The sequence below is a fragment of the Melozone crissalis genome, unplaced genomic scaffold (genome assembly GCF_028551555.1).
Source record: "Melozone crissalis strain CALT ecotype California unplaced genomic scaffold, PUWL_Pcris_2 ptg000017l_1, whole genome shotgun sequence".
Taxonomy (NCBI): domain Eukaryota; kingdom Metazoa; phylum Chordata; class Aves; order Passeriformes; family Passerellidae; genus Melozone; species Melozone crissalis.
Window position 1 is genome coordinate 3,390,325 of NW_026535795.1, and position 17,028 is coordinate 3,407,352.

Here is a 17,028-nt window from a genome sequence, read left to right on the forward strand (position 1 = left end):
AAAAATTAATAGAGCTCATCAAATCCTCCTTAGCTGCCCAGAGAAAAACACTCCTTGAGATACAGAAAAGCACACTTTTAAATGGAAGAGAAACCAAAGTACCTTGTATCATGTAAGCAAAGGTGTCTTTTTGCCACATGGAACTGTTCCTTACTATGAAAAGTCTTCATTGCCCTCATTGGTCAATTCTCTTGTAATTTCCTCAGTACTAATAACAGTAAGGGGAATCATGAATGCTTTCCACTTCCAGGAGGGCCTTATAAATGAGGGACTTCAAGGTGTTTTTTCCTTGGCAGCACTGTTCTTTCTCTTGAGCCTTTCCATTGGTTCAGAGGAGGCTGCAGGGCTCCAGGTCAGCACAGAAGGACCCTCCTGGGTGAAGGACAGCTGTCAGTCTGTCCTAAAAAACATAAGTTTTTTCCTTGGACACTCCAACCTGATGTGATTTGGCTCTGTCCAGGCAAAGAGTTAATCCTTACTCTACAGGAACCATTGGGAAGCTGAAAAATATAACAGTGAAGTAACAGAAAAATACAGCATGGGAGGAGGATGAGAAGGAACATTGTATTTGCCAAGGGTTTTTTCTGCTGTCGCACCAGAAGAGGAAAGGTGATAAATTCCTGATCGCTCCCTTTTGTGCCTGCACCTGAGCACTGCAGCATCAGCAAGGAGGAAGAACAGGCAGAGATCTGAATGGATGAGACACCAGATGTGAGAAAGCATGGAACGAAATAACAGCCAAAACGCTGAGCAAGAAACAAAGCAGCGTCGTTCTTTTTTCACCTTTTAATGAGGCCGGTGTGAGCACCCTGGGCCTCAGCAGCAGCTCGCAGAGGGCCTGGAGCTGCCACCCCAGGCTGTGCCTCTGTTCCTGGGGGACACCGAGGGACTAGGACCGCAGAGAGGCACAGCCCGTGGCACTGGTGACATCTAGAGGATGGCACTGCGGCTCCGGCACCGCCACAGCTCCGGGGAGGGGAAGAGAAGGGAAGGGAAGGGAAGGGAAGGGAAGGGAAGGGAAGGGAAGGGAAGGGAAGGGAAGGGAAGATGGATCTCCTGCTGCCAGCTGAGCCCATCCTGCCGTGCTGGGGCAGAGGAGAGCGCCAAAATCCGCTCCGTGTGTGCCTGCCCTGAGGAAACGCTCTGCTGCAGCTGCAGAGTGACCAACCGAGGGTGTGAGCTGCACTACTGCAGGCAAGGAATAGAGCAAAACTGCTCCTTCCCTGCTGTGACTGACTTACCAGGAGCCTGGGGAAGCTCTGACACTGTCCCCAGGCCAGAGGGTGACAGAGTGTGACACAGAGCAGCTGCTGAGCCCTGGGAGCATCTCCCCTGTTCCCCTCCCAGTCATTGATGGTATCCTGCCCTGGGAGCAGTGCACAAATAATCAGAATTATGGCTGCAGCTGCAGTGCATGGATGCCTCCGTTTCCTGCAGTGCCAATGACAGGCAGGTGTCACACAACAGAGAAGGTGCGAGTGGGAGCTCCAAGTGCTCTGCAGGGCTGCTGCTTCCAGCTCCTGTGGGAATGTCACTGCAGTGCCTTCCTGAGAGCCTGGGCTTGCTCGGCCTCCGTGGTGCTGGCAGCTCCCGCTGTCCCTTGGCTCAGGAGTGTGCTGGCACAGAGCATCAGTGGCAGGGCTGCTCCAGGGCTTGCTGGCAGAGGGGACACCAGCCCTGCCCACATCCCCTGTCCTGTGCAGCCAGAGGTGCTCTCATGTCCTGTGCTTTTTTTACCAGGAAAGTAGATCCCTTGTTTCTCTGACATTTTCTCCTTTAGAGCTGCATGAGAACAGTGAAGACTAGCAGGCAAAGTCAGCCTGACCCAGTGCTTCAATGGCAAATATTAAACTGCAGCACTCAGAGAAATGATGAAATCTCCACTGGTAGAATTTAACAACCTACTTACACTGGAGCCAACCAGGAGAGATTTATAAAGCTGTAAAATCAGCTAATTCTGTTTTAAATTATTTCAGAACCTGAACAGCACAAGCTGTCTTTAAAATCAAAGGGCAAATTTGACATTAAAAAATGAGATTATACATTGTGGCCAAAATTAAATGCTGTTGACCCAATCATATAACAAGTATTTGTGAGGAATAGCAGGGACAAGGATTTCTGGGATTGTTTCCACCCAAAGAGAAAATTGATGGTAGTCTCCTTTTCTCTCAAGCCTTCTAGAAGTCCTCTTCCACATGGCATCCTCCTGTGCCCACAACACCTCCCTGCCACTGGTTTGCCCTTTCTCTTGCTCACAAAAGGCTGTGGGGACCAAACTAGCTGGGCCCCACGTTTGCAGAGTGTTTCTCAGAAAACCCCTCGGGCTGCAGAGTCAGGCCTGGGACTTGCCACACTTCAGGTTTTAGTCAGCCCAAGCAGAGCTCTGTAACTCTTCATGCCCAAGGCTGGCAGGGCAGCCTGTAGCCCTGTCACCCACTGCAGCTCAGCCTGGTGTTAATTCCGTGAATAAGAGCCTGACACACGACACAGGGTTTGCAGCATATAACCAAAGCAGGATGCTGGCTGAACTCCAGTACATGCAGTTGTTCTCTGCTTATTACACCAAACATTGCAGCGATGTTATCCAAATTGTACATCTGAGTAAGAGTTTGCTACTTCAACCGAAACGCTGTGCTCGGGGCTTACTTGCTTTTTCCAAAAGGCTGTGTGTGTGATGTTTGCAGACACTGATTCAGAAATGAGTGTTCGTGTCCCTCTGCTTTAATTACTCACACGGAGCGAGGAACTGGAGCAACATGGGCTGGCTTCGGTTTATCCTTCAGCGAGGCAACTCGTGCTCCTCCAGGAGCTGGAAGGACGGGATGGGCATCCCTGCCCGTTTGGCAGGGAACACGGTCATTGCCAGCCGAGCTTCGCGGCTGCTCGCCCTTGCTCCGGCCGGCGCTGTCTGTCCGTCCTTATCGCCGCCCGTCCCTCGCTCCTGCCGCTATCTCCCTGCGTGAAACCACATGGGCTTGTTTTTTCCTACCCGGCTTGATAAGAGCCAACAGATGTCAGTGCAGCCCGAACAACACGGGCCGTGCTCTGCCCGGGGCTCAGCCCCTGCAGAACATCCCGGTGGGACGGGAGTTGTGTCCCGGGACAGCGAGGGGGAGAGCGGCGCCCGGAGCAGGCCCGATCTGCCAGGGGAGGCTGCACGGCTAAAAATACCACAAAGTATTTTTAAAAACACGTTCGAGGGTCCTTATAAACACACGGGGTTTTGTTGACAGAACAAGACTGCTCATTTATGCTGTGTATTATCCTTGAAAACCTGCTCTGTTTGTGCAGGGAGTCCCATGACAACCTCGGCTTGCTGAGGGTGCCACAATGATCTCGACAACAAATGTGTCCCTTTATCTCATGGAGAGGGACAGGGGGGCAGCAGGAAGTATCTGCAGGCTGTAGGAAAAGCAGTTAAGAAATGGAAATAAGCTGCTTTATCAAAATATTGCTTTGCTGTTTTCACAAGTGCAATCCCAGTGGCTTTCTAGCCCAGCTCAGGGCACCTCTTCTGTGGAAAGTCGATGCCAGATTTGTGTATAAACCCCAGTAAAATCAGTGGGATTGGCTCCATCATCTGATGTGATGTCTGAATTGAGGAAATTTACGATGTCTGAATTGAGGAAATTTAACAATGTGGTTTTTCTCTTTTTGCCATAAATATGTTTCCAGGTGACAGCTCTAGGACAGAGGCCTCTCTAGAGAAACTCACACATGGCCTGTTACTGAGGGGGAAAAAAAAGTGAAAGTATTTTGATATTCCTGAAGGCAACTGGGACATGAAGCCACAAACCAAGATAGGGGAAAACCAACTATTAAGATAGCCAAGGGGAAAGGTAGCAAGTTTTATTGTATTTGAGAGTGAAACGTTTGTACTTTGGAGTTTGGATGGTGGCAGTGGCTGGTTCTGTGCCTCACTGCAGTGTCAGAACCAGAGAGAAGACAAATGCTGGATCAGGGGATGAAAGATCTCATGGAAATCTCACATCTACACAAAGAAAATCAGGATATTAGTAAGTTGGATGCTTATCTACTCAGCTACACACCACACACAGTAAAGTGCAGAGCTTTGCTCCTGCAGCTCTGGACCTCTCCCTGTGGCTGATAGGAACCAGGATGAACTGAAGGGTGTCAGTCAGAGCTGGCATTTAGACCATTGTCCCCTCCCCAGCTGTATCTACACATTCCAGTCTCTCCAAACAAAGACTTTGCCTTTTTTGTACCTGGAATGGTCTTCAGTGTCCCAGATGGAGGTGGCTTTGCTCAGCCCATGCCCCATGAGCACAGGTGGAAGCTGAAAGCTGCTGAGCAGCAACAGCAGCACAGTTTGCTGACCATGTCTTCAGTCACTCTGCCATGACCTCTTGTCATTTTATATCTGAAATACATTTCAGATGGAGCTGATTGTGCTATCATGCCTTATCTGTGCACCAGGATGTTTACAGATGAGCCACCTTTTAGGTTAAGAGATGTGATGAGGGCAGTGATGGTGGCTCTGTGGTTATAGGTATCAGGAGCTCTTGATTTTCAGACTTTTTCAGAAAGAAGGCAAAAAAATAACAGCTTAGATTGATACTTCAACAAGAATTTAGGAATCCATGATTGAAATTAGGTACTTAGTCACCATTTTTGACCTAAACTACAATGCAGGAAACAGAGAAATGACAGCAAAATAAGAGTTAAGTGAAGGAAAGAACTAAAAGCAAAGACAAGATAAAATGAATGGAAAATTAATTCTTCAGCTAAAATTAATGGAAAACTCTCACAGTCTGTCGTGGGTGTTCAACCTTGTACACTGAGCAAATCCCACAAATGTAGAGTCCTCTCCTTATGCCCTAAAAGCCTTGTTATGTAACTGGTGGCAGGACTTGTTTTCAGGGGTGCTCAGCCCCCTTTGTTGCTCCAGCCAGACTGTGCACAGCAGTCTCAGGGCCCATTCCAAGAGCTAAACCTTTACTCAGATGTCTTTAACCACCGTGCCAGGCTACAGCCACCCACACTGGAAAAGCTGAGTGCAGCCTGGGCCCCAGAGAGCCCTGCCAGGGCAGGGCAGTGCCAGCAGCAGGGCTGACATGTGCTGCTTTGCACCAAGAAAGAAATGGGGCTTGTACATATGGACCACTCACTCTAACAGCACTGGGAGCCTCAGTTCAATCAGTTATTTTCCCCCCCAAGGTACAAATAAATGCAAATTTTACTCATCTACATTTCTCTTGCTGTTGTGTTTCCTAGTGTTGATCCAAGTTTTTTTGCTTGTGTGTCAATGTCTCTTCTTTTAACACTGCAGTCTCACAGTTGTTGGCTCTTTTCTTCCTTAATATTTTTTGTATTATCAGATGGCCCATTCTGCTTTTTAACCTCTCCATCTTTTTTCCACCATTGCAGCTGGTAGAAACAACAGAATAAACATTCAGAGATCTACAGCCCAGTGCTCAGGAAAGACAATTTTCTATCCCCTTCCTCCCTCCTGAGAGTCAGAGAAAGGCAGATCTTGAAGGTAATTTCCTCTTCTGTCTTTGAAACCGTGTGTGATTTCAAAAAGCTGTCAGTCTGTGTCATGCAGCCTTCACACAGGTGAAACTTGTGACTTCACCCTTGCTGTCCCTTTTTGCCTCTAATTAATACTGGTGTAAGCAGGGAAGTGATACATTGGCATCGTTAACAGCTGGAATTCAAGTAACTACATCCATGCTGTAACCATGGGCAGGGCCGCAGCAGGATGTGAAATTTCTGATTTCCTGAAACAAGCAATTTGTAAGTTTTAAGAGTTATTCTTGGGGTTTGGAATAATAGGACGAGGGAAAGCCTGTTTTCCACTTTGGAATCTTACTTTATTTTCAGATTTCTTCAGAGGATGGACATTACAGCCAAGGTGGGCTTGGTGTGCTTTGCTGAACTTGTCACCTGCACTGGCAAAGTTTTCATTGTAACCAAACCAAGACAGGCTGACCTTAAACCTTGTCTTGCTGTGAATTGCACCAGCAGGAAAACTCTGCTTGCCTACCCCCAGAGCCAAGAGAACAAATTTATAGGCTGAATGTTCCTACTAGTTTGTCATTTTAGTTTTTGGGTTTGTTTGTTTTCTTCACAGTCCTCAAGAGAGGACTTTCCTTTTGGCAGGTGCCACATGGACAGATCCCCACAAACCAGCCTGTTTCAAAGAACTGTCCTGTCTGTAAGTAAAAGATTTGTCTCGTCTCAGTGTCTCTCCAAAAGGCACAGGAAGAGAAAGAAAACTATTAATAATCTTCTTCTAGGCTGACCTTTACATTTTCTTGTTATATTACATTCTCAGGGGTGTGCTCATCAGAAGAACGAGCTCTGGGTCCCAGAGGAAAAGGCATTACAACAGTGGAGGCAGAATGAGTCATGTGGGCATCTTGAGCCTGATGTGAGATGGATTTATTCTGCAACAGGCAGCAACTGCTGTCAAACCCTGGGCTAGCAGTGATGGGCAAAGTGAACTTCCCTGCTGTGCTGTGATTTCATTCTTACACATACTAATTACTCTACCACTTGCAGTTGATTTTGAAAGAGAAATTCGCATCAAGGAGACACCTAACTTGTGAGCAAGCACCGAGAGGGGAAATGGAGATTTCAGTGAGAACCACACGGGCTATTTGCAGAGGACAGGCTACAGCACAGAGAGCTGATTGGAAAGCTTCAATTCCAGAGTGCAGGATGTGTGGCCAGGCCCCAGAGAGCATTAGTCATCTCATAAGTAAATGCTCAGAGCTGGCCGGAGATGAGTACAAAATACAGCATGACAAAGCTGGCAGTCCTGTGCACAGCCCGTGCTGCCAGGGAAGGGGGCACAGCCACAATCAGCATCACCACTCCAGGCCAGGTAAATCGAGAGAACTGAGAAGCTAAACGTGAAGTTTGCTGTCAGAAGGCAGATGTGGTGCCTCCAGAGGAAGTTCATCAGTTACTTCTCCACTGGATGACGGCATCGGTAGAAAATAACAAGAAGTCACTGACAAACATGTATGTGGCAGGAAGTGAATTAAAAATGGGGCACGAAAATGGCACAGATCTTACAGAGTCCTGCTCTCCAGTGGGCTCAGGTGTTGTGTCGAGGAGCTCAGGTGCAGTGTCCAAACCAGACACGGGCTCTCCCTGGCACCGCAGCATCCTCACCATGGGATGTCGGCTGAGGTCCCGACCCGGCAAAAGCCAGGGTGAAACGTCAAACCGGCGCTGGCTCCGCGGCGTTGGGGCAGCGCTGTCCCCCGGCTGTCCCCGCATTGATCCCGCGGGTCCCGGGACGCGCCCCCCGCCGCCGGCGGGGTCAGGAGGGGGGCGCGGGGGCCGCTCCCCCGCAGGGCCGGGCTGCGGCGGGGGCCGCTTTCCAGAGAATACGGTAAACATGTCCGCATCACGTGCGGCCGCTCCCGCCGGCCGCGGCGCGGGACCGGCCGGGAGGGCGGGACGGGACGGGACCCGCGCTCCGCCGGCCGAGCGGGGCCGCTTTAAGAGGCCGCCGGGCGCCGCCGCCTCGCCCTGCCCGCCCCGGCGGAGAGCGATGCCCGCGGCGCCGTAGGGCGGGAGGCTCCGGCACCATGGGGCTGTGCTACAGCCTGCGCTCCCGCCTGGCCGCCGCGCACCCCTCCGCGCCCTACGGCAGCCGCGGCGAGCCGGACACCCCCGCGGCGGCCGAACACGGGGACCCGCAGGTGCGGCACCGGCTGCGGCAGGACCTGGTGGCCAAGGAGCGGGCGGACAAGAAGCGGAGCAAGAGCATCGACAAGACGCTGAAGGCGGAGAAGCGCGAGTACAAGCAGACGCACCGGCTGCTGCTGCTGGGTGAGCGGGGCGGCGCGGTTCGGTTCGGCTCGGCTCGGCCCGGCAGGTGCGGGGCCCGAGGCCGCTGCCGGTGCCCGGGCGGGCGGAGGGGGCGGCGGCCGCGGGGGCACCGGGGCGGGGCGGGCGCGCACGTGGCGGCGGCGCCGGGCGGGGGCTCCGGAGGCTCGGCGGGGCTGCGGCAGCGCGGGGGCAGCGGGGCCGCGGTTCGCCGTGCCCGGCCCGGGGTGCCGGCGCTGGGGGGCTCCGTGCCGGCCGCGCCCGCTGCCGTGTGCGGTAGGAGCCGATGCTCCGAGGGAAGGAGCAGCCGCAGCCCAGGTGATGCTCGGCCAGAACGGGGCCGCGGCCGCCGTCCCCGCGCTGTCCCCACGCTGGCGGCTCTCACCGAGCCATGCAGCGGGACCGCGGCAGCAGCAGCAGCGGGGGCGGCTCTCCCGTACGGAGGAAGCCCGAGTTTCCGTGTGCGATTTGCCGTGGTCCGCTCCACCTCCCCGAATGCACAGCGGGCAGATGCAGCCTCTCGGGCTGTGCGGTTCCATCCAGTCCCGTGCACCAGCCCTCGTTCCCTGCATCGCAGCTCGTCCCTGCCCCGGACTGCGCAGGGATGCTCCTGCACGGTGACAGCACCGGCATCGCCTTCCCGAGGGTGCCCTATGGAAAGGCGCTTTAATTATGCAATTGTGTGATGTCTGAGCTTGTGTAGTACATGACACCAACCCAAACAGGCTTAGAAAGTCATGTATTGGCCTTCAGGTAAGTCCAAGGAGGCTGGAAATGTTTCCACTCCTCCGCCCCTCAGTGCAATGCAGGTGGACTACAGGTTACCCTGAGCACCTTGGAATAATAGAGAATATTTTCGAATGTTCACAAATAACTGAAGCACCTCGTGCCTTTGGAGGTGCATGGTTCTGCAGGGCATAAACAGCAAAACTTGGCCTTCATCTTATTGGTGTGTGTTTGCAGCCTGTAATAGAAGAGCAGAATTTTAAGGGGCTTTAGAAAACGATATTGGACCTAGTTTTCTGCATCTTGGTGGTAAAAGTTTCTATTCCAGAAGCAGAGCTTCTTTTGATGTGGTTGCAGCTCTATTGATGCAAGTCTGCTCATGAAGGTGTCCCTCCTTCTCATGGGAAGGGAGTTGAGCAACACTTGTGGGAAGAGTAAAGCATCATGTGCTGTGACTGTTGGTAAGGAATCACACCTCTACCCACCGTGCATTCCTTTCAAGCACCCCATACCTGTAGGTGTGTTACCATTTGGTGTTTTAATGTATTTCCAGTTTGTTCTGTAGTGAACAAATGTGTGAAGGAGGAGCCGTGAGAACTTTTCTCTCTTTGTAGATTAAATAAGAAAAAAATCCAACAGCAGGGCTAGTTTTAATGTTAATCTGCAAGCCTTTAAGTCATAAATGCTATCTGATACAGGCTTCTGTAGGCAGTACTTCAGTTGCCTGGTTTTTAATAAAGAGCTGGGTTTTGCTGCAATGACATTGAACACTGAGTGGGTTAAACAACACATCTGAGTGGTTTAGAGTTGTCTATGGCAAAGCCAACAGAGCTTTCTTTGTCAAAATACTGATTTATAAATCTGATGGATATGAGTCAGTGTTATGCTGGCAGTCGTTTATTATATTTCAGCCTGGACTTGAATAGCAGGAAGTCACTTTTTGGCCCTCTTGTAAATCTTGGGATGCCTAAGAGACCCATTTCCCTGCTCCTTGCACGGGGACTGTCAGTTTTCCAGTTTCCTTCCCTTGCTGCTTCTCCCCTGCATCCCACTCTCTCTGTTGCTTTGAGGATTCTCTGTTTCTAAACTGGAATATGAAGTTTGGGGTACATTTGGTGATCCTTCATGTACATCAGCAGGTCTTGCTGCCACAGCTGAGCGTGTCTGTGCTGGGATTGCGCACACCAATTGAGCAGGAGGGTGCTGATGAATGCCGGGGGCAGGAGTGTCCAGCTGGGATTTAAAGCTGCAGCTGAGTCTTCCTCTAAGGAATGGAGTTAGGGTGGGGAACAAGTGCAGAGCCAGGAGCTTAAGCTGCCTGCTTGGAGCCAGGAGTGTCTTCTCACTTGGGCTGAAGCTCAGTGGCAAAAGCTGCAGTAGATACTTGGAGTTTCTCACTTGTGTTCCCAGTTTTTAGGCTGACGTGCTCCTGTAGGAGAGCGCTGCTGACATGGACAGCAAGGGACACTGGGGTGCCAGCTCTGTCTGTAACAGATTTTAGATGAAAACTGCTCTGATGCTCCAGGTCTGTGCTGTCCCCAGGGGTGAATTATTTGTATCATGTGGCTGCAGCAGCTGTGCACTTCCAAGGGCTGTGCTGGGAATGTGGAATGTTCCTTCCTATGGCTGGGCTGTGCAGGACAGGGAGTGCACAAAGTCACTGTGAGTGCTCTGTGGTTTGGTGTTGTGGTGTGTGTGTAACTTACACAGCTGTTACTCAGTATCACTCACGTTGTGCTCTTCAGTTCACCTTATACCTATGTTCCCATGTTGTAGTTCCTTTTTTTGGAAGGACAAGTTCATCATTTTATTGAGATGCTCAGGGATGTGTGGTGTAGTTACTCAGCAGACAGCTTTATGCCATTAATTGACTTAGGTTTCTTTAATAATTTTTCAGTCCTTTTCCATCACCACTTCTGTATAAGATAAAACCCTAATCCCTCCAACTTCTCTTAATTTCAGCAGAACAAAGATGTTGCATCTGCACTGTTTTGAAGGCAATCTGACTCTACTTGCAGCAGAGCAGTGGGAGGTTTTTTGCTTTGTTTTTGTGAAATGCTCCACCAGGTGTAATCTTTCTGGATTTTGTTTAGTGAACTCTACAAGTCACAACTTCAAGATTACAATCACTGTTTTGTTGGCAGCATAGTGAGTTCAGGGATACTACTGGGAATAGGAGGTGATTTTTCATTGCATGGGGTTGTTTTTTTGTTAGAGAACAATCCTGGCTCTAAAAGTGAAAGTCTGTGGTTATGGGGGAAGAGATTTTAAACTTTGTCATAAAACAATTCTATTACCCATGTCCTTTCTTCCTTGTGACAGTAATGTGGGTTTTCCTCTCTCTGTATATATTTTTTCTTTTAAAGAATGGAGAGCATGAATCTGGTTTGCTCTAAGAGAGTGAACTTGGGCTGGTCCCCTCTCAGTGCTTTGCCAGTCTCTGTGTACTTGGTTTTTTTACTCTCTCAGGCTGAACTCTTGCCTATGTAAAAAGTACCTGTAGCTTATTCCCATCTTGAAAAGGAACTGCAGATACCAATACATTAATAAAGAAATATGCACTTGTCACCCTAAATATTTATATTAAACTACAACTTATAAAATAACAACCATTCTAAATGTTCCCTACATCAGTGCTTAAGTAAAAATGGTTTAACAGAAATGTTTATGCTGGTGCAAATATGAATATAGGGTATGCAAATGGGAAGTTTTTCTGGGGAAATATAGAGAAGAAAAACACACTTTAAAAAGTTGGGAAATATCAGTGTGAAGACTGGCCACAGTCACCCTCTCTGTGTGTGCTGCATGGTGAGCCCCTGCCTGCCATATAATTAAGGACTGTTTTGTATGGTTTACATTGTGTTTTCTTCCCCAGGGCTGGTACTCCATTCAGGGCACAAGATGGATGTTGTGTAGTGAATGAGCAGCTATTCAATATTCTTATCCTCCTCATACAATGTGTCGCCCTGTGCCCTATCTCCATCATACCCTGTGCTGAATAAAGAACTGTTGAACTCTTCATGCTCCAGCACTGATCACTGCAGGGACTGAATGCTCCACAAATGTCAGTGCATGGCACTGCTGTGAAATGAGGTGGTACCCTCCTCCTTTTGTGGATGCTGGAGGGGGAAATGCCACCAAAGACTAAAGCTGAAATTGTCCAAAGGCACCACTGATTTTATATCAGCCCTGTCACTAATTTTAATCCATAGTACACAGCTTTTTTTGTGGGTTTTTTTGGTTTTTTTTAGTAAATACTTTCTGTATTTAGATCATGGACCTCATTGTTGTGAACACTCAGCACTTTTGCAGAGGGAGTTTTAGGAGCTCTGAGTGCACCCAGGAGTGAGAAGCACAGCTGGTTATCCCAGGTGGAAGCTCTGTAGCAGACTGAAGCTGGCCTGGTTCTCCAGGGCAGCAGGTAATGGCAAATCCCACAAAATATCCCTTCTCTCATGGTGATTCCCTCTCTTGCTAGCTCACAGGGAGGTAGTTATCCTGGCACTGCTTCTCTTGGGATGGTGTGGGAGAGGAAGACACCCAATTATAAAGATGTGCATGTGCTCAAGCACTTGACAAAATTCCATCTTGTTGACAAGATTTTCATTCACTTGCAACCAGTTTGTTTCTTGTGCCCCATGTGTTATGAGCTGCAAGAGAGGGCACACACCCTGAAAACTGTTATCCTTATCAGAAGATCATGTAGAAGATGTACAGGACAAAACAGACTAAAAATGTAGAGGGAATCTTTATCCTGGTGCTTCCAGATTCTCAAGAGCAAGATTTTTTCATGCTAAACATCTTACACCAAATTTCCCCTTTAAGAAAAGCAGGAATAGGACAAAATAAATCCTAGGGAATGCCTGTGATGTGTGTATGTTGCAGCCCACTGTGATACCAGCTGGGGAGGCAGCAGTGTGCACTTCCCCAAATGGGCTGTCTGTAGTGGTGAAGGAATTACAATATTTTCCAATAGGGCTCCCAATAATTACCAGATACTACAAGAACACTTGGACATGGGAATATCTCTGTGGTTTCCATCTGCCCAGTACTTCCCAGTGCAGACATGACAATCCTGCTGGGGACAGCAAGGAGGCGGAATGCTAATTATGGATCTTCCTTTGCAATGAGGAGCCTCTGCACGAGGGGTCCCGCTCAGTTCCCACTGCTGCATCCAAAATGTGCTGCCTTTCCAGTCAGCAAATGGAGATCTTCTGGTTTGGAATATGTTCACCACAAACAAAAATAACTGGGAAGCTTTGCAAGCTTTAAGAAAGGTTTACGCAGTGTGCAGGCAATGCTGGCTGCAGCTGTGATGTGATTTGTGGTTGTTTGCTGAATCTCAGAACAACTCAATGTCCTCATCAGTGGCACCTCTTTGCTTTAGATCACTTGGTAATTTCTCTCCTGCTTTATTTTTAAATTTCATAGGAAGGGGAGAGGCAAGCTACTTCTCATGTCCTGTTTTGTTCTGTTTTGTTTTGGTTGGTTTTGTTTTCATTTGTTTTTTTTTTTTCCTTGAGAGCTCCTGATAGTGACTTTCCTCCACATAAACAAAAAGATCATTAGCCTCGGGCAGACACATGGTGTGGGGAGCTCCAGCCAGCATATCTGAAGTCTGGCAAAGTTTGAGCTGCTTCAAACAGGGTCTGGCAGTGGAAGGTGTCTGAAAAGCTGGAGCTGCACTGCTCTGAGTGAGTGAGGATGGAGGGCCGCTAATGGATGGCAATGCTGTGTGAGGCAAGGTGAATGTTCCCTACAGGGGTCTGAACTGCAAACTGATGACTTTCACAGTTGTAGTTAGTGCTAAAGGGATGCTCTGTGCATGTGTAAGCTTGAATTTTTGTGGGAAGGGGGTGAGGAGTCTGAAGGATCCCCAGGACCAGCCATGCCTGTGCAGTCACACAGCAGCATAAATGTACAGACTTCTCCCTTTCCCTGGCAGAGATGCCATGTCTATGTGGTGGTAATCTGGTTTTTTCACTCATTAAATGCTTGGTGGCATAAAGATCATCATCCATCACTCTAGAGGCTGCATTCATCTGTAGCCATGGAGCCAATTTCAGAGTTATCTGAGAATTTTTATTTTTAAAGCTCAAACTCCACCCCAACAGTGCTCTCTTTTTGATTTTACTTTTCTGAGCTTGTGATCCTGTTGCTTGGTCAGCACCATCTGCTTCCAGAGCAGGTAAAATGTCTTGCTTGCTTCTGTACAACTGTTGGCAGTGTAATCCAGTGGGACATCTTAAATTGAACTGTCTCCTGTGCAAGGGCCTCCCTGGAGGGAAAGCCTCGAGGAGTGCAGTTAATTACATGCAGTTCTTTCCTGGCTCCCTTAAATTTGGGAGTGTCCTTATGCACAAATATGCATGATTTCATTGAATTTCCTTCTAATTGCCACAATTTAAAAATGTCAGGAAAAAAGCTTGGCAATTCCCTGGTGTGAGGACAACTCAGATGCTTTTCATGAGAAAGCTCAGTTACCAGGCATAGAAATCCATGATGGTTTCAATATTCAGACCTGAAGAATGTGTCTTGAGAAGAGAAGTTGAACTCCATGACTTATTCTTATTGTTCCCCTGCTCAGTGAAGCATTTGAGAACCAAGCCATGCAAGCTTTATAAATAGCTCAGCCAAAGTTTTCTTTACTTCCTCTAATGTGTTCCCTCTGCAAAGAAAACCCACAGTGTCTGTGACGGGGCAGCATTTTAAAAGATCTGTATGTCACTAAGAGGGCAGAAAAGTTGGTGGGTATTCTCTGCATTGAGGGATGTAGAGGGATGGCAGCAGGTGTCACACAGATGTCAGAAAGTTGATGTTTTTATTTTGCCAAGTGAAGGAAGGGGATGCTGAGGAGGATGGGTTGGTTCCTAGCATGGAGTAAGATGCAGTTTTACAATCTCCAGTCTTGCTCTGTTTAGCCACTTCTGCCTCAGGGTTTGGGAAGAGGGAACAAGCACTGTCGCAGCTGTGCTTCCTCTGCATTATGTTACAGGAGGCTTGAACCCAAATAAGTTGCTTTTAGAATGTAATGCTTGCATTTGAGGGCATTCCTTTGACTCTGGAGTCAGTCACACTCTGACTGCTGAGGCTGCCTTGCAGAGCAGCTTGTGAGGTGTGTGCTGCACAGAAACCCGAGCCTCAGCTGTAAATTGTTCCTGTCACGTTGCAGAGATTTTACATCTCACTGATGCCCTGGAACAGTTTGGATCATGGGCCTGCTGCTGGTGAATGTTGTTGTGTGCCAGCCCTGCAGGGACCAAAGGCTGCAGGAAGGGGCCCTCCAGGCTTTGGTCCTTTCTGGCTCTCCAGTTTTGGTTGCAGCAGTTGGAGGGGGGCACCAGCAGCTGGGCAGTGCTGTCAGGCCCCTTGCTGCAGGTGATGAGCTGTGCTGGCTTTTTGTGGAGGTGCCAAACACATCCAGGTGTCCTGGAGAGCAGAGAGCCTGGGGTGGAAACCAGTCTGGGTGCCTCTGATGGGGAGATGCTGCTGCAGAAATAAGGGAAAAAGGCACTTTTTAGAGTCTGACCTCCTCTTTCTCTGTGTCATCCTGATTGCACGTACACCACCTCTTCCTCTTTCCTACTCCACCCCCAACTGAACACAATTTTTAGTTTGTGGGCTGTATTTGTTTGGGTTTGCATTTTTCCTGGTTGTTTTTCATGCTGAAATCTCAGGATCACTGGTTAGCTGGGAGGTTTTCTGGAGCATGGGGGGATTTGTGTGACTGGGACTTAACACAGGGAGGAAATGTGGATACTGAGGAGAAGGGCATGGTTGTGAGCTGAAAATCTGCATTCACATGTTTTGGGTTTTTATAAATACCAGTTAAAACTGCTTGGAAGAGAAATACTCTGTGATATTCTGTCTTGATGCTTTCCCTGCCTTACCTCCACACAGGAAATTCACAATTTGATACAACTGATTTTTCTCTGCTGATGAAAAGCATGGAACAAATTCCTTTTAGGCTGTACAAGCTGAAAGATATTTTCTCCCCTGATCCCTTAACACTACCTGGGCTCACATTTCTCCCAGCTTCTGTGAAGTTCAGCCTCATCTGTAGCATTTTGTGGGTTTAGGTGGTAAGTGATGCAGGACTTCACTTGCTCATATTTCAGAAGAATATGTATTTGTTTTTAACTTCAGACATTTACAAGGAAAAGGCTTCTTCTCGTCTGTTTTCCCCAAACAAAAATAAACATGAAATTTGAGTGGCTAGTTCTCAAACATGTATATATCCTTGTGATTCCAGTGGGATTATTCATGTGAGCCAGGGCAGTGTCCCCTCAGAGTCACTGTGTGCTGCCATCCCACCTGGACACGCCATCCCCTGGGCAAGGCACAGGGACACACCTTGAAACTGGGTGTAACCACTTGAGTGCAGAACCAGCCAATGCAGCCTGAGTATCACTGTCAAGCCCAAATGGGAGTTTTATGGTACAAAGGAATTTACAAAAATGTTATTTGATACTTTGTTTGCTGTTGAGTTATTCTGCATTAGGGGGTTTGAGGATCTGTTGCTTCTAGTAGAGGTCTAAGCAAAACCTAAACACTGCAAAGGTATTTAGTGTTCAGGATTATTTTGGGAGGGGGCTGAGGAAAGGCCTGATAAGTTATGTACTTGACCACATGTAGTTAAAAATATTATTTGGAATATAAACTTCCTTGTCTGAAGACCAGCTTTATGCACGGAGTCAAAAAACACAAAAAGCAGTTCTCCTCCTGGCCTCCATAAGTATACCTTAATGCTGCTGAATCCTGGAAATTATGCAGGGCATGCTTTTTAAATGTTGATTTTGACTTCTTGCCTGGGACCAAGTGTAAAGTCTTTCCAAGGAAATACTTAGAAGACTTGCAATGAAACCCAAAAGCTGCTGCCAAACCTTAGTTTTTAGAAAGGGAGTAGGGGGCAATCCAGCCTGTTAAAAACTTCCAGTTGTTTGTAATTAAATCCACTTCTTCTGTGCACAATAAACATATACTTAGAAAAAGATCATTTTACATAATACTTATGTGGTTTGGTGCTGCTTTTCAGCTGCTACAATTCCAGCAGTGGGTTTGCTGGTTTTGTCTGGGAAGGTTGCTGAGAGCTGGGAAGCCAGGGCTGGTGCAGCTGTGCCACTGCAGTGGCAGGGATCCATGTATCCAGTGGTGACAGGCAGGGCGAGCCAGGGAATCCTTTTCTCATCATGAACCATCTTTCCCACTAGTTCAAGTTTGTTTTGGACTGGCAGGGATGGGAATGAAGGGGAGATAAAAATATCCCGTCCGCGCGTCCGTCCGCGCCAGCAGCGGCACTGCTGTGGCTTTGGGGGAAACTCTGGGATTGCAGGAACTTCTCATCACTTTGGGGGCTGGCGGGAGGCAGGACCACCAAATCCTCACCACCCTGAGCTTGGTGTGCCACAGTTTATTTGAGATTGTTTCAAATCCACTGCCATCATTCATCTGGAGGATGGCATTCGTAGGGTGAGGGGGACAGCCCGAGTGTGAGTT

At 48.6% G+C, this 17,028-nt stretch overlaps 1 protein-coding gene across 1 annotated transcript in view; it reads left to right on the forward strand.

Moving 5' to 3' along the window:
• The first annotated feature begins 7,565 nt into the window (after window positions 1-7,565).
• Window positions 7,566-17,028, forward strand: part of GNAS (GNAS complex locus) — a 127,788-nt gene continuing 118,325 nt past the window's right edge. Inside the window, exon 1 of the mRNA XM_054274401.1 lies at window positions 7,566-7,809. Coding sequence (XP_054130376.1) covers window positions 7,566-7,809 — 244 coding nt within the window. The remainder of the gene's footprint in view (window positions 7,810-17,028) is intronic.